General features: G+C 40.8%; 1 protein-coding gene across 3 annotated transcripts in view; it reads left to right on the top strand.

Annotated features, from left to right (window-relative positions):
- NRP2 (neuropilin 2) overlaps positions 1-13,803 on the top strand; it is a 386,206-nt gene that overhangs the window by 288,449 nt on the left and 83,954 nt on the right. For all 3 annotated transcript variants that reach the window (XM_060782906.2, XM_060782908.2, XM_060782914.2), the window contains one exon: positions 11,257-11,519. In XM_060782906.2, the coding sequence (XP_060638889.2) occupies positions 11,257-11,519 (263 nt within the window). The remainder of the gene's footprint in view (positions 1-11,256; positions 11,520-13,803) is intronic.

Below are 13,803 nucleotides of genomic sequence, written 5' to 3' on the forward strand. Positions count from 1 at the left end.
TATCTCTGTTTTGAAGCCTGAAAACAACAACTATAGGAAGATGAGGAACAAAGATGTGAGCAGATACACTTAATAGTTTTAGAACACATACAGCATTTTGAAATTGGTGTCTGGATGGACTTGCTAGCAAAGCAATTTTGTCTTCAAGATAACTGTATGATTGTTGTTTGGTTTCTTCTTGTATTTTTATCTGTTCACATCTATTCTTAATGTATCATAAAAAGCCACTCGAATGGAGGAACCGTTGCTTATTGATTCTATCTCCTCACCACTTTCACTCAGAGGGCACAAATTGTTCTTTTTTGCTTCCTTAGCTCATGCTTACCCCAGGAGGGATGCCTTTGTCTCCGAGGGACTCTGCAGTGTAAAACCTGTTGGAAAATAAGTACAAGATAAGACGTTACCTCACTTTAGATGATGAGAAGGAGAAAGTGCATTACCCTCAAAACCATTTTGAGTCAACCTTTTAGAAAACACATTTCTACATGAGCAATGTTGGGCCTCATGGTCAGTGCTGGTTAAGCTTCTTTGACCTGGAGCAGTGGATAGTCGGATGTCATGTTGATCAATAACTTTCAGCATGGAAGGCAAGGCTTCCTAGAATTTTCATAGTTTTCACAGCCATTTCTGAAGTGTCATCCTCATCCCTCCTTTACTCCCTCAGTCATGGATTTAGGGTATGCCTTGTAGGTGCTTACCTACAAAGCCCTAAACGGTTTAGGACCCACCGACCTGCGTGACCGCATCTCTATGTACGAACCCACACAATCTCTTCGTTCATCTGGAGAGGCCCTGCTTACGATCCCACCGGCATCGCAAGCGCGAATGGTGGGGACGAGGGATAAGGCTTTCTCGGTGGTTGCCCCTTGACTCTGGAACCCTAAGGACATCAGGCAGGCCCTGTCACTAGCAATCTTTAGGAAGAGCTTAAAAATGTGGTTGTTCCAGTGTGCCTTTCCAGAATAAGGAAACTCCTAGCATTATGTCCCAACGCACTTTATCAGAGATCCAGGATATCTGCATGCCCAAACACCCTACCTTGTCATGCCCAGCACTTTTAATTTTAATTTTAATTATTACACTTGGCCCGACCATTGTTTTTAATTGCGTCATTGGGTGTTGTTTAATGTTATTGCTTTGTTTTTTGAGTTATTGTGTTGTTGTTGCTGTTTTAATTGTTGCATTTGGGCTCGGCCTCTTGTAAGCCGCACTGAATCCTTCGGGAGATGGTAGCGGGGTACAAACAAAGGATTATTATTATTATTATTATTATTATTCTTTTTTGAATAGTTGGTTTGCCCAGTCACTGTCCTCTAAAAACAAAACACCCACTTTGTGGATAGTACATGGAATGATCAAGATCACACACCCTTTGTTTGCTAGTTCTTTGTATGGAGGGATCTTTTTTTGTGTTATATTTTATTAAAATCTACATAAGTTGTTATGAAATGGACATATTTGTCTGAATACAGAGAAGGTAGGTAGTGCAGTTGTGCCTAGGAAGTGAGGGAGCTTGGCTGCTGGTGGAATCATAGGAGATACATACAACAAAATAGCCCACTTGTACACAAAGAGAGCCACGCAAATTGTTATAGTCAAGAAGTATGACATTTGGAGGCCCCCAATGCACATTGTTAATTCCATAATCTAGATCAGTGGTTCTCAACCTGGGGTCCCCAGACGTTATTTGCCTACAACTCCCAGAAATCTCAGCCAGTTGATCAGCTGTTAGGATTTCTGGGAGCTGAAGGCCAAAAACATCTGGGGACTCCAGGTTGAGAACCACTGATCTAGAAAATGCGCAGGCGGTTTGGACTCCATTTGGTTTGGACTCCATGCACATAAACCATTGCATGTGCTAACATTCAATATTTGAATGTTACAGAAAGGCCAAAGTTGTGTCTAGTTGGTAAGTGCCATCTAGCTTTCCTACAACACAGTAGGCAAGTGCCCAACTGAGATTTACGCAAATGGTGTATCCATTTGATCCGATGCATGATGTGACTCATTGGAGAATCCTGTTGGAAGGATGGAAGAGACGATTTTTGCTTATCCTTTTCCATAGCGCACACACTGGGATGTGAAATATCCTTCAAGTCCGTTGCTACAGAGCTGCTTGGATTGTCCCTAATAGCTCTCTCTTATTGGTCCTATTGGCAGGGAAGACAATTGAGTGGTGGAGTGTCTGGACAAAATTCGCTTTGATTCTCTTGATGCAGCTCCTCTAACTCCAGTGACACTTTGACTACTTGTTTTTAATGAAGAGGGCTATATTACGATAGTAGTTGTGTAGATGTAGAATTTCTAATGCTAGAGTGACACTCAAATGCTTGACACCTATTAATTTCAATGGAAGATAAGTGCCTAAGAGCAATTTTGTCTTTGAAAATCTACTTCTTCAAACCGAGTTCTCATCAGTTTCAATGTCAATCACTTTTGAAGTCTGGGAATTATGAAAAGGGGTTTGAGTCAAACAGCCACCATGAGCTTTCCAGTTTATTGGAGCAGGTACATCGTATGGAGAATCAGTTCATTCATGATAGATGTTTAGACCTAGTATTGAAGAGAGAGATATAGACAAATAACACTATGTAATAAAATTTGAAAGAAATTCTGTACCTAGTTTCAAGTGTTGTTTTCTGTTTAACTGTGTGGTACTTACTTGGAAAGTAGTTGTTATGCTCCAGGAATTTCGTTTTTGTGACTGCCAAAATTATGTTGGATTGATTGAGACTTGATGAAATATTCTTTGAAAAATTATAGCAAAATGTGTTGTCGAAGGCTTTCATGGCCAGAATCACTGGATTGTTGTAGGTTTTTTCGGGCTATATGGCCATGGTCTAGAGGCATTCTCTCCTGACATTTCACCTGCATCTATGGCAAACATCCTCAGAGGTAGTGAGGTGCAAATGTGCTGCAGGATGTCCCACCAAAACAAAGTTTTTGCAGTTTATTAAACTTTCCCCATATTTTTAATGATAAACCCAAGTAGGAAATGACATTTATAACTCAGGAACAAAAATCGTGTGACATAGTGTAATTTACTTGATCCAGTTTCTAGCCATAGGGTGATGCGTTATCACTACCCCTCCTATAATGGACTTCAAGTCTGTCTTGTTAAAATCTACCATGTTGAATGTATCTGGAGTGGACTATGTATTGGATACTTGGATGAATTTTATGAGTCACTGAGTGCAGAAGAAAATAAATACTGGTGCGTTGTCAGAGATGCCATAGCATTTAGAAATCAAGCTGTAGCTATAAAGGATGCCTTGAAAGGAGCCAAGTAGTTTGAGGCTTGGGAAATGAAAAGAAGGAAGATAAAACAGCAGTTTTCAAATATTTAAAAATGGTAAAGTGAAGGTCATAGTTGCCACTTCTTGGATTCTGGCCATTGCTTTATAGCTTATGTCAGTTCTTTTAAGTATGAGGATTTTTTTTCAAAAATCCTGCATAGTAATGGCATTGAGTTGAAGTCCAGACCTTCCAAGGTTTAAAGCAGAGCATAATTATTTTCCTCTGCAGTAAAGGATAGTTCATGAGTCAATGGCCCCAATCCAACACAGAGTTGGGTGCACTTAATCCAATTGATTTCAATTAGGCTTAAGCACACCTAATTTTGTACTGGATTGTGTCCAATGCATGTAAGGTACGGGAAGGTCAATAATTGGAAAAGATTTATAATTGTAATAGCAATTTGGGCAATGCAAAGAGTTTGGCCTCATTCTTAATGTGTTAGGACATCTCTGTACTGTATTGTACAGATTAAATTGGCAATTTAGAATTAGGCACTCCTCCATAAATATATTCATTTAAAATGTTTAATTCTCATGTTTAATGCTGGTGAACAGAAAGGATAGGTTTAAACCACTTTCTCCTTCTTTATTCTCTCTGTGTGTGGTGTGTGTGTCATTTGTGCAGAGGCACATTCGATTATGTGAATGTCACCTGCAATCAGGAGAGGTACAGTCCTGGCACTAGGTTTACAACCAGACCTTTTTAAATGACTTGAGCTGACAACTGAAAGTGATAATAGATGTTCTGATAATTTCCCCATTGCCTAAGGGGCTGAATTATTTGTGTATTTTATCTCATGTTTGTATACCACCCTAGGTGTTTGGTTAAAGGGTGATGTATACATGTATATAAAATTTAGATGCAAATAACTAAATTATAGAGAATGTGGATACCTTTTTCTCTTTAGTAAATTGGACACACTTCTCAATTCTCCTATCCTCCTCCTTCATTCTAATAAAATCAAACACTAGCAATCCCACTGCATTTGAGTCCATTCACAACAGTAGTCTGCTCACAACATTCTTATAAAAAAGCAAGTTAATGATATGAAGGCTTCAGAATTCTTTCTGTAGCACATTGGAGGAATCTCAGGTATATGTCTTCCTTCTGTTTAGAAGGCTTTGTAGGATGTCTCTTGAGCAGTAGTTCTCCCTCAAAGCTTAGCTACAGAATAGTGATTGTTTCCCTTCAAACTACAGCAAGACCCCATATTCACAGGAAATACATTCCTGGTCAGACTGCACTTACCTGAAGCTGTGGATACAACCAAACACAATGAAATAACCTGGCATCCAGTTTTAGAGTACCATTGAGTTGTGTCACGATGCCAGGGCTCTGCCTTATTCAGGTCAAGATGAACCAAACAAATACCCAGTTTGCATCAAGCAGTTTAATTAAAACAGCACTTACTCTCTGGCTGTTTTAATAGTCCAAAATATAAAACATAAAGATTGCACTCAGCCACAGAATATAAAACTAAAAAAGCAAACACTGTTGCAGGTTCAAGATAACGCTGTAGTCAAAAGGTCCGGTCCAGTGGTCAAACGCCGAGAGTTCAATAACCAAACTCCAGGGATCAAGAGTCTACCGTAATCAAAAGCCAGTCCAAAGATTCAAGGTTCCAGGATTCCAAAGGTTCAGGAAACAGGTCGGGACACCAAAAATCCACAAACCTGGAGGAAAATCAGCAGCATCTACCACCAAGATAAAACAAATACTTTTCTCCCAAAAATCAGTCCCAAAGCCTTGTATTCAGAAACATCCAGCTGCAACCTATCTCTTCAATACCTCCACCCTTAATTGCTTTCACCCATGAACTCTTACTTACAGATTACTCAACCCTTTAGAACTAAGACTTACATTAATCCTTCTATCACCAACTGCTAGGCCTACCACCACCAACCACCATCAACTGCAGAACATGATACATGACAACTTGCCTTAGAAGACTTAGAAATTAGAGACACATCCTCTTTAGCAATTCTCTAGGTTATCCAGGGTAGGTGTATGGTCATTTCTAGGGGAAGTATACCATACAGTCATCCGGAGAACCTAGTAAACGCCTAGAGATACCACTTTCCCTATATAAGTGAAACCATTGACATGGATTATAATGTTATATGGTTATGGGGGATGCACTGTACATTTAATATCTCTACATTTTACCAACTAAATATGCTTCTTTCAGTATCTCAGAGCAATACTATAAAAAGGAAGTATGGTAATTGTCTTGTTTAGTGGTTGGCAGAATTTTATGATTCAGAAAAGAGGCAACACAACAGACCAAAATAGAATGGGCCAAACACTCAGCATTTTTCGGGGGGGGGGGGCGGTCAACAGATGGAGAAATAGCAAGATATCCATAATGAGCTCAGGGGCAGAGCTTTGTATTCACCCAAAAATATAACCCCACTCCCATTTGGACCTGAATATCTCTGCTTCATGTGTTTGAAAAACCTTTGCTTCAACCACTGATAGCAACAACTTCATCCTACTGTTTGTGCTCAAGAGCTAATCATCTACAATGTGAATTATGGGGAAGAAGAAAGAGAAAAATGATGAGCACCATTCTGCTTTGCTTATCATCAACTAGATTGTCAGCTAAGCTCTGATTGCAAAGTATTTACTACCTGGTGGTGTGATAGAGTGGGATAGGGAGTGGAAAGTAGAAAGAAAGAAAAGAAAGATTCCTGCCGCCATGCATATAGAGTTATCTTCCGAGTCCTAAGAAGAACCTGTGATTTTGACAAGTGTCAGGGTGGTGCAGATGGTAGTGAGGATCAGCTGCTGATTCATAAAACAAGCAATTTTACGAGCGAATAAATATGAGTCTTCCCCCCACCCCCACCCCACCTCCAATAATGTCATGATTACAGAGTCAATTTTTCCTCACCGATTACAGCACTTTCACTTGTCCTAATTATGTCAATCTTTTGCCTTAAGCTTTTCGGTGTCTTAATCAGCAGACTTCTCTGCTTATGGCTGCTGGTGAAATAGACGTCCTCCGTACTGATCTGTCTCAGTCAATGGAATACACTGTCTTTCTATCTGACCAACGCGCACTCCTCTTCCTGTGATTAGTCTCTCCATATTAGCTTCTGTGTACCACATAGCGCAGAGATCCTCATTGCAGTTATTCTCAAATGAATCATTGGACTTGTTTGGCCAATATCAAGGTTGGGCAGTGGGAATATTGTCTTAGAACACTGATATTTTCTAAATCAGCATGGTGTAATAATTTGAGTGATGGATGCAATGAGAGCAGGGTTCAAATCCTCACTTGGCCATGGGAAGCCACTGGGTGAGTTTGGACAAGTCACATCCTTCCACAATGGCAAAGAGCCTCTAGAGAAGTGTTTCCTCAAACTGTGATCCTCCAGGTGTTTTGAACTTCGGCTCCTTGAAATCCCAGTTGTTGAGAATTGTGGAAGTTGAAGTCCAAACATCTGGAGAAGCATGGTTTGAAAAAATCTGCTATAGAGAAATCTGGCCGATAAAACCGTTGTGTCATTATGAGTTGGAAATGACTTAAAGGCTTCCGCAGCAGCAGCAACGTAATCCAACACTGATGCTTTTTGCAAACAGACTGCATTCATATTTACTTAGAGACATATCTCTGAGTATTTCACCTCTCTGTGATTAGTGGGGCTTTCTCTTGGATAAATATGCATAAGATTGTGCATGTACTTTTGCTGTTGGCTCTGTATCCACAGATTCTGCACCCATAGATTTTACTGTCCACAACTTTACAATATTCAAAACAAATTGCAAAAAGCAAATGTTGATCTTACCATTTTACTACATTATCATATATAATGGGATTTGAGTATCCACAGATTTTGGTGTCCATGGATCCAAACACCAGCAGATACCATGGGCCCATTGTATTCATTTCCAGGCCATCAGATAGTGAGAAACATTTAAATCATTTCCACTCTGTGAGATTTTTCTTCTACTCTGCTTATAACTGCAAAAATCTGATCTGAAAAATAAAACTGATAACCTTTGAGGAGGGTGTGTATGGAGGGCTCGGATGCCAAAATTAACCATACAAAGGTTTTGCTAGCATGCTGGTAAACCTAACTTTAAGTGTATGATCAGGTGAAGAGGGACATTTTAAATTCAACAAATACCTTGTCACATGTGGAGTCAAGAATGCCTCTCCCTTCTTTGGTACATAAAGGGCCTTGTGTCTCCGTGGAGACTGACTGAGGGCCCTTCCACATCCGTATAATTCCAAATATAAAGGTGGAAAATCCCATAATATCTACTTTGAACTGGGTTATCTGAGTCCACACTCAGATAATGAGGGATTTCCTGCCTTGAGAGGAATTTGAAAGATGTTGCATTGTGTTAAAGAAAGGGTTGCCAGACCAGTTCTGGGATGGAGCTCCCATAACTTTGATCCTTGACGGATCTAAGTCTCTTTCGAATTTTATGATTCTGTGTAGTAGGAGGAGCTGCAGTAAAACTCCATGAAGTGGAATAAAGGTACCGGTCCTCCCTCATCTTTGAAAGTTCAACCTTCAGTGCAGCATCCCATCCCAAAATGGTGGAGAGCACAGGGAAAGGAGTATGCAGAAATATCCAGCTTTATTCTTTTTGCTGGATGCACAGCAATAGAACACTTCTGTTGACAACCTGATGACAATGGCAATACTGGGTTGTTGTAGGTTTTTTTGGGCTATATGGCCATGGTCTAGAGGCATTCTCTCCTGACATTTCACCTGCATCTATGGCAAGCATCCTCAGAGGTAGTGAGGTCTGTTGGAACTAGGAAAAAGGGTTTATATATCTGTGGAATGACCAGGGTGAGACAAAGGACTCTTGTCTGCTGGAGCTAGGTGTGAATGTTTCAACTGACCACCTTGATTAGCATATAATGGCCTGACATTGCCTAGAGCAAACTTTTGTTGAGAGGTGATTAGATGTCCTTGTTTGTTTCCTCTCTGTTGTTGTGCATATAGCCCGAAAAAACCTACAACAACCCAGTGATTCCGGCCATGAAAGCCTTCGACAATACAATGGCAATACTCACAAAGCTGGCCAGTCTTATGCACCACTCTCTTCATCTTGCTTTGCAGAGCTTTATAGTACATTATTCAGCTCCAAGGTGTGTTTAAGGTTAAAGCTAAAGATCCTAAGACAGATTCATTGTGGGAACCCTACTTAAAGATATAGGAGCTTTATTCTTTCAAAAGTGAGCATGTTATTCCTTGTATAGGCCAATGTACAGGCAACCTTGAAGGACCTGGGTTTCTGTGGTCAGACCCTGCAAGGGCACCTAGATTGGGGAGGACTCTCATTGTCATCAGGCTGCTAATTTTTCTTCTGCAGGAAGCTAAAAGAAACCTTCAAGTGGCACTGTGGTCAGAGAAAAGGGTTAGAAGCCTGCAGTACTAAATTGCAAGATGAACGATCCATTCCCCAGCGATGGCTGTAGAAAAGCCACTCTTGGAGCTGAAAGCCGCACAGTATTAATCTGGATAGGAAGGAGAATGTGATGTAAAATTGGATAGGTTTTTTGTACTTTAAATAGTTATTCAGAAGAAGGAATTTTCAGAATGTCTGAACTCTGCATGGTATATTTCCACTGCTAAAATGGATTCTTTTATGCAACTATTTAAAGGCATGGAATATAAGCACTTCCCAACCTCTTTATGTTGGATCAGACAGAAATTTGAAGATATTATGGAGCTGGGGATTCCTTGTTAGGAAGAACGCAGGTCCACAGATTGGAAAAAAATATAATTTTGGACTACAATTTCCAGATGCGAACTGAAGAATTCTGGGAGCTGTAATCCAATTCCCACCCCCTTTTCCAAGCTCAGGTTGTTTCTTTCTGACCCGCCAATCTTAATTATTTTGTAGTTCGTTTGATAGTATGGTCAAGTGTTTTGGCTGTTTTATTCCATTGCAGTAGAAATCTCTTTGGGCACCAGTTGAGTATACATTATATCAGGTTCCTCCTCCAATGACAAGTGGTTCATTCTTTGCATTTTGAGGCTTAGTCCTGTTATTTTTATAAGCTGTGTTTAATAATATATGCTCCTTTTTATACACTACTGACTTTGCTGTGGTTTGCAAAATCTGGACAAAGATAGATACTTTTCTAGATGCTTACGTAAAGGATTGTGAAATATTAGGCATGTGCAAAGTTGCAGAGAGGACTTGAATAAATGAATATTGGGGAATAGATTAAAATGTACATAATCAGATACATTTTTTAAACATTCCAAAGAAAAAATGAAATGTTGGAGTTGAAACAATAGTCAAGATGGGATTCATTCATTCATTCATATAATATCCAAGCACATTATTAATACCTCCCTTCTTCTCCATGTGGGGCCTGGGGTGTTTCACAATACATTGAAATATAGATAAAACAAATACATAATACAAACATTATTAAAAATTAAGCAAAAAATCTATTTAGCACATTCAGTCAAAGCACTTAAAATATATTATTGGGCTGTAATTTCATGTTAACTGAGCAGACTGAACCTAGTTGCCAAATTAATATAATATGAAAGAGTATGGGGGCATTTACAGGGAGAAAATTCCTTTATTTTTCACAGATTCTTCTCTGAAATGGCTGCTGCCTTTCCTGAAATGTGTGTCTTGATTTGGTCCCTTCCTGGGATTAACTGCAAAGAGACACTGCTTTTAACAGGATGAGGGCAGGACCATTCTCCTTCATTAGGAAATCATGTTTGTCCAGTGTTTCCTCACAGTACAGAACCACCCAATCTGTGAAATGAGTAAAGCATTGCAATCAGCATAGGAACAGTAATCATGAAGCTCTTGTGGTCTACAATCTTAGGACCTCATCACATTGATGAGGGGCAACGGTGGGATTTGCCAGCCTTCATGGCGAATCCGTGGGGGAATGGGGCAATTCCATTGATCCACAGCAATGCTTCCCTATCATACATGGGGAATCGTCACCATGTGGCTTCCCCCGATGCTGACCCTATTGCTGTCTACAGAACACAAGAAGCCTCCTGTGCTCTGGGTGGAGTGTCCTAGGATGTTTGCAGCACAGTTCATCTATAGAGCCCCACCGGAAGTGAGTGTCATGTAATTGGTATCATGGGGCTCCATAGATGCTGCAAGACGCTCTGGTTACATCCCGTATAGACTACTGCAACGCTCTCTACATGGGGTTGCCTTTGAAGACTGCTCGGAAGCTTCAAATGGTCCAGCGTTCGGCAGCCAGGTTGCTAACAGGAGCGGCACTCAGGGAGCATACTACTCCTCTGTTGCGCCAGCTCCACTGGCTGCCAGTTTGCTACCGGGCACAATTCAAAGTGCTGGCATTAGCCTATAAAGCCCTAAACGGTTCTGGCCCTACTTACCTCTCCAAACGCATCTCCTCCTATGAACTGGCTAGGACACTATGATCATCTGGGGAGGCCCTGCTCTCTGTCTTGCTTGCATCACAGGCGCGCTTGGCGGGGATGAGAAACAAGGCTTTCTCAGTGGTGGCCCCTCGGCTGTGGAACGCCCTGCCTGCAGATATCATATCGGCCCCCTCCCTGCTGGTGTTTCGGAGGAAAGTGAAGACCTGGCTTTTCGAACAAGCATTTGATTAAACAGTGTAATTGAACATAGGGATACGGAATAATGGATGATGAGACTGGATTCTGATTTTACTGTAGAGGCGCTAATGATTGTTATACGGATGTTTAATGATTTATGTTACAATTGTTTTTAATTGCCCTATACTTGTCTCGTGATGTTTTCTACTGATGTTGTTCACCGCTTTGAGTCACCTGAGGGCTGAGAAAAGCGGTATATAAATAAAGTAAGTAAGTAAGTAAATAAATAAATAAATAAGAGTCCTAGGGCACTTGTGTAGCCCTATGTGATGAAGTCCCTAGTTGGGCTTAGTTGATAAAAGCAAGCTGCTACTTCCATTACAAGCCTTGATTCGAGATGTTGCTTTTCTTTTGTTAGATGGCAAGACTTATCTGAGATTGCAGAGCAGTGCCAGGAGAGAAGGGCAACACGCCCGCCTTGTCAGCCCTGCCGTCTTCTTGCCCAGGAGCGCCGTCTGCATGATCTTCCGGTACCAGGTCTCTGGTGGGAGTGGGACCATGCTGCAGGTGCGACGAGAAGCCACACATGAGAACAAGGCCTTGTGGATCATCAGGGAGGATCAAGGGGAAGAGTGGAGAGAAGGGCGGATCCTTCTCTCTAGCTACGAAATGGAGTATCAGGTGAGTGTGCTGAAAAGGTTCTGAGGTTGAGATTCAAGTGGATTTCAGCGACACTCTTTTCAAATACTTCAGCAAACCCAGTTTCATTCATTATTAGAGAACATCTTTGAGCAGGTCGCTTTTCTTCTTCATTGTGTTTTCCATGTTGCTATAGTAACTAAAAGACAGTGTGTTTGTTATTCAGAATTTGCCTGTTTTATACATAGATTTAGGTCTTTGTTCATACTGTTGCCTTTTATATTCCTCTCATTTGTAAATGGGTCCCCCTCCCATTTTTCTTTTAGATGATTATCAAGTATTCTGTGTCAAGCAGCTACAAAGCCATAAGGAATGAACACAAGGGCATCTTGTAACTAGGCAGAGGGGCAAGAGCAGGCCTAAGATTATTTTTTAAGAAGCCCCTTCCTTCCTTCCTTCCTCTTTCTTTCTTTCTTTCTTTCTTTCTTTCTTTCTTTCTTTCCAAGATATTCTGGGAGAAAGGAAGAAGTAATTAGTGCTTCCTTGCTTTGGAAGAAGGTGGGTTTGTGGAAAATGAGCTCCCAGTGTGAAACCAATGCTCTCAAAACCTTTAAACAACAGCAGAAAGTTGTATATTAATAGATAATTTAGGAAATAGACCTAAAACACACACTTCTTTATGCTTCTGCACATGCAGGATTATCTTCAAAATTCAGCACAGAAACAGAGTCCCAGGGAAAGTAAGCATGCAGCTCACATTTAAATCCATTTTATACGAGCTGAACCATCATAGCTTCTCTCTCCCCAGAATTTCTAGAAAACACAGTTTGCTTGGCACTTTGAATTTTCCTTGAAAGGTTTGTAGCTTCACCTTTACAATTGGGAATGGGGAGTGACTGCTGAAACAGTCTCAGCCTGCAATATAGATACAAGAATCAATCTACTTGTAGGCGATGTGATACTCATGTTTTCAGTACTCCAAGCCAGAAACTAAAGTCATCCATATGTGTATCATATTTCAAAGGTTTTAAATATATGTGTCAATTGAGAGCCATAATTGTTTTGTTTTCAAATAGTATAAGAATCTTCACAACAGAACTAGCCTTGTGAGGGAGGGTCTGCCTGCCTCTGTCTTATGGCTTTGGGCATGTTCTCCTGGCCACAGTCCCCCACCACTTCTCAGCTTCCCGTGTTTTCTTTCTGTATTCCCCATGTTGCTGCTTGTCAGAAAATCTGGCAAAAATGCCAATATCGCGCTTGGGAGAAAGGACGGAAATTAAACCTGACAAGCACATTTGCATACATTGCAGAGCGTTGCATAATTTAGCTAAGGCATGGGCTTCGTTTTGTCCTTCTTTTGTCTTCAAGCCGCATTTGCATTTCCTTCTACCAAAGTGTGGATTGCGTCTCACATGGCGCACTTCGTCTTGGCCACTGAGAATAGTTAGAGATGGCCAAGAGCCCAGGAAAGACATTCGGGGTCTCATTTGGCAACCATTCTGCCCTTGAAGTTTTCTCTTGTTTGCCAAGGTCTCTGTTGGAAGTCCATGAGTGGGGAATGTGCAGGGCCAGGTGGCCCTCGGCACATTATTCTCTCTCCCAGTAAAAGAACAGCTACTGCTGGGTAACAAGACCAAGCATCCCAGTGTGTTGAGCATCCCCCAAGGAGCAAGCTGCTCTTCTCACTTCTTTAACCAGTCTAAAACAAAACAGAAAAGAGCCACAGGACTACTATTGTGATCTAGACAGAAGACTACTAATAAAAGCAAGTGAGGTTGAACAATAATTAAATATAAACAGAGATTCTCTGGCTTTGCCCTCACCAACTTTATATTTAAGGTTCATGTATGTTTCATTGATTTTTTGGGGGTTCAAAACCAATAAGAAGAATTTGAAATTTAAAATCTATCTATCTACAGGCAGTTTCCAAGTTACAAACATCTGACTTACAAACAACTCGTAGATAAGAATGGGGGTAAGAGAAAAGGAAGAGAGAAATCGACCTGAAGGGGTTATCATGGCAAAATTCACTCCTGAAGGAGTTATCATGGGGAAAAGGTGTTTCCATTGAAGCTTTATCACCAGTCCTTGTTTCCAAACCAAATTTTTCAAATTGCAGTTCTCACAGGGACAGAAAGTGAGTTGAAATCTTCTGAACAGGGGCATAGGCAGTAAAACAGATAGTACAGAGTGTCAATAATAATAATAATAATAATAATAATCATCATCCTTTATTTGTACCCCGCTACCATCTCCCGAAGGACTCGATGCGGCTTACAAGAGGCCGAGCCCAAATACAACAATAAAACAACAGCAACAACAACAA

The sequence above is a fragment of the Anolis sagrei genome, chromosome 1 (assembly GCF_037176765.1).
Source record: "Anolis sagrei isolate rAnoSag1 chromosome 1, rAnoSag1.mat, whole genome shotgun sequence".
In the NCBI taxonomy this organism is placed as follows: domain Eukaryota; kingdom Metazoa; phylum Chordata; class Lepidosauria; order Squamata; family Dactyloidae; genus Anolis; species Anolis sagrei.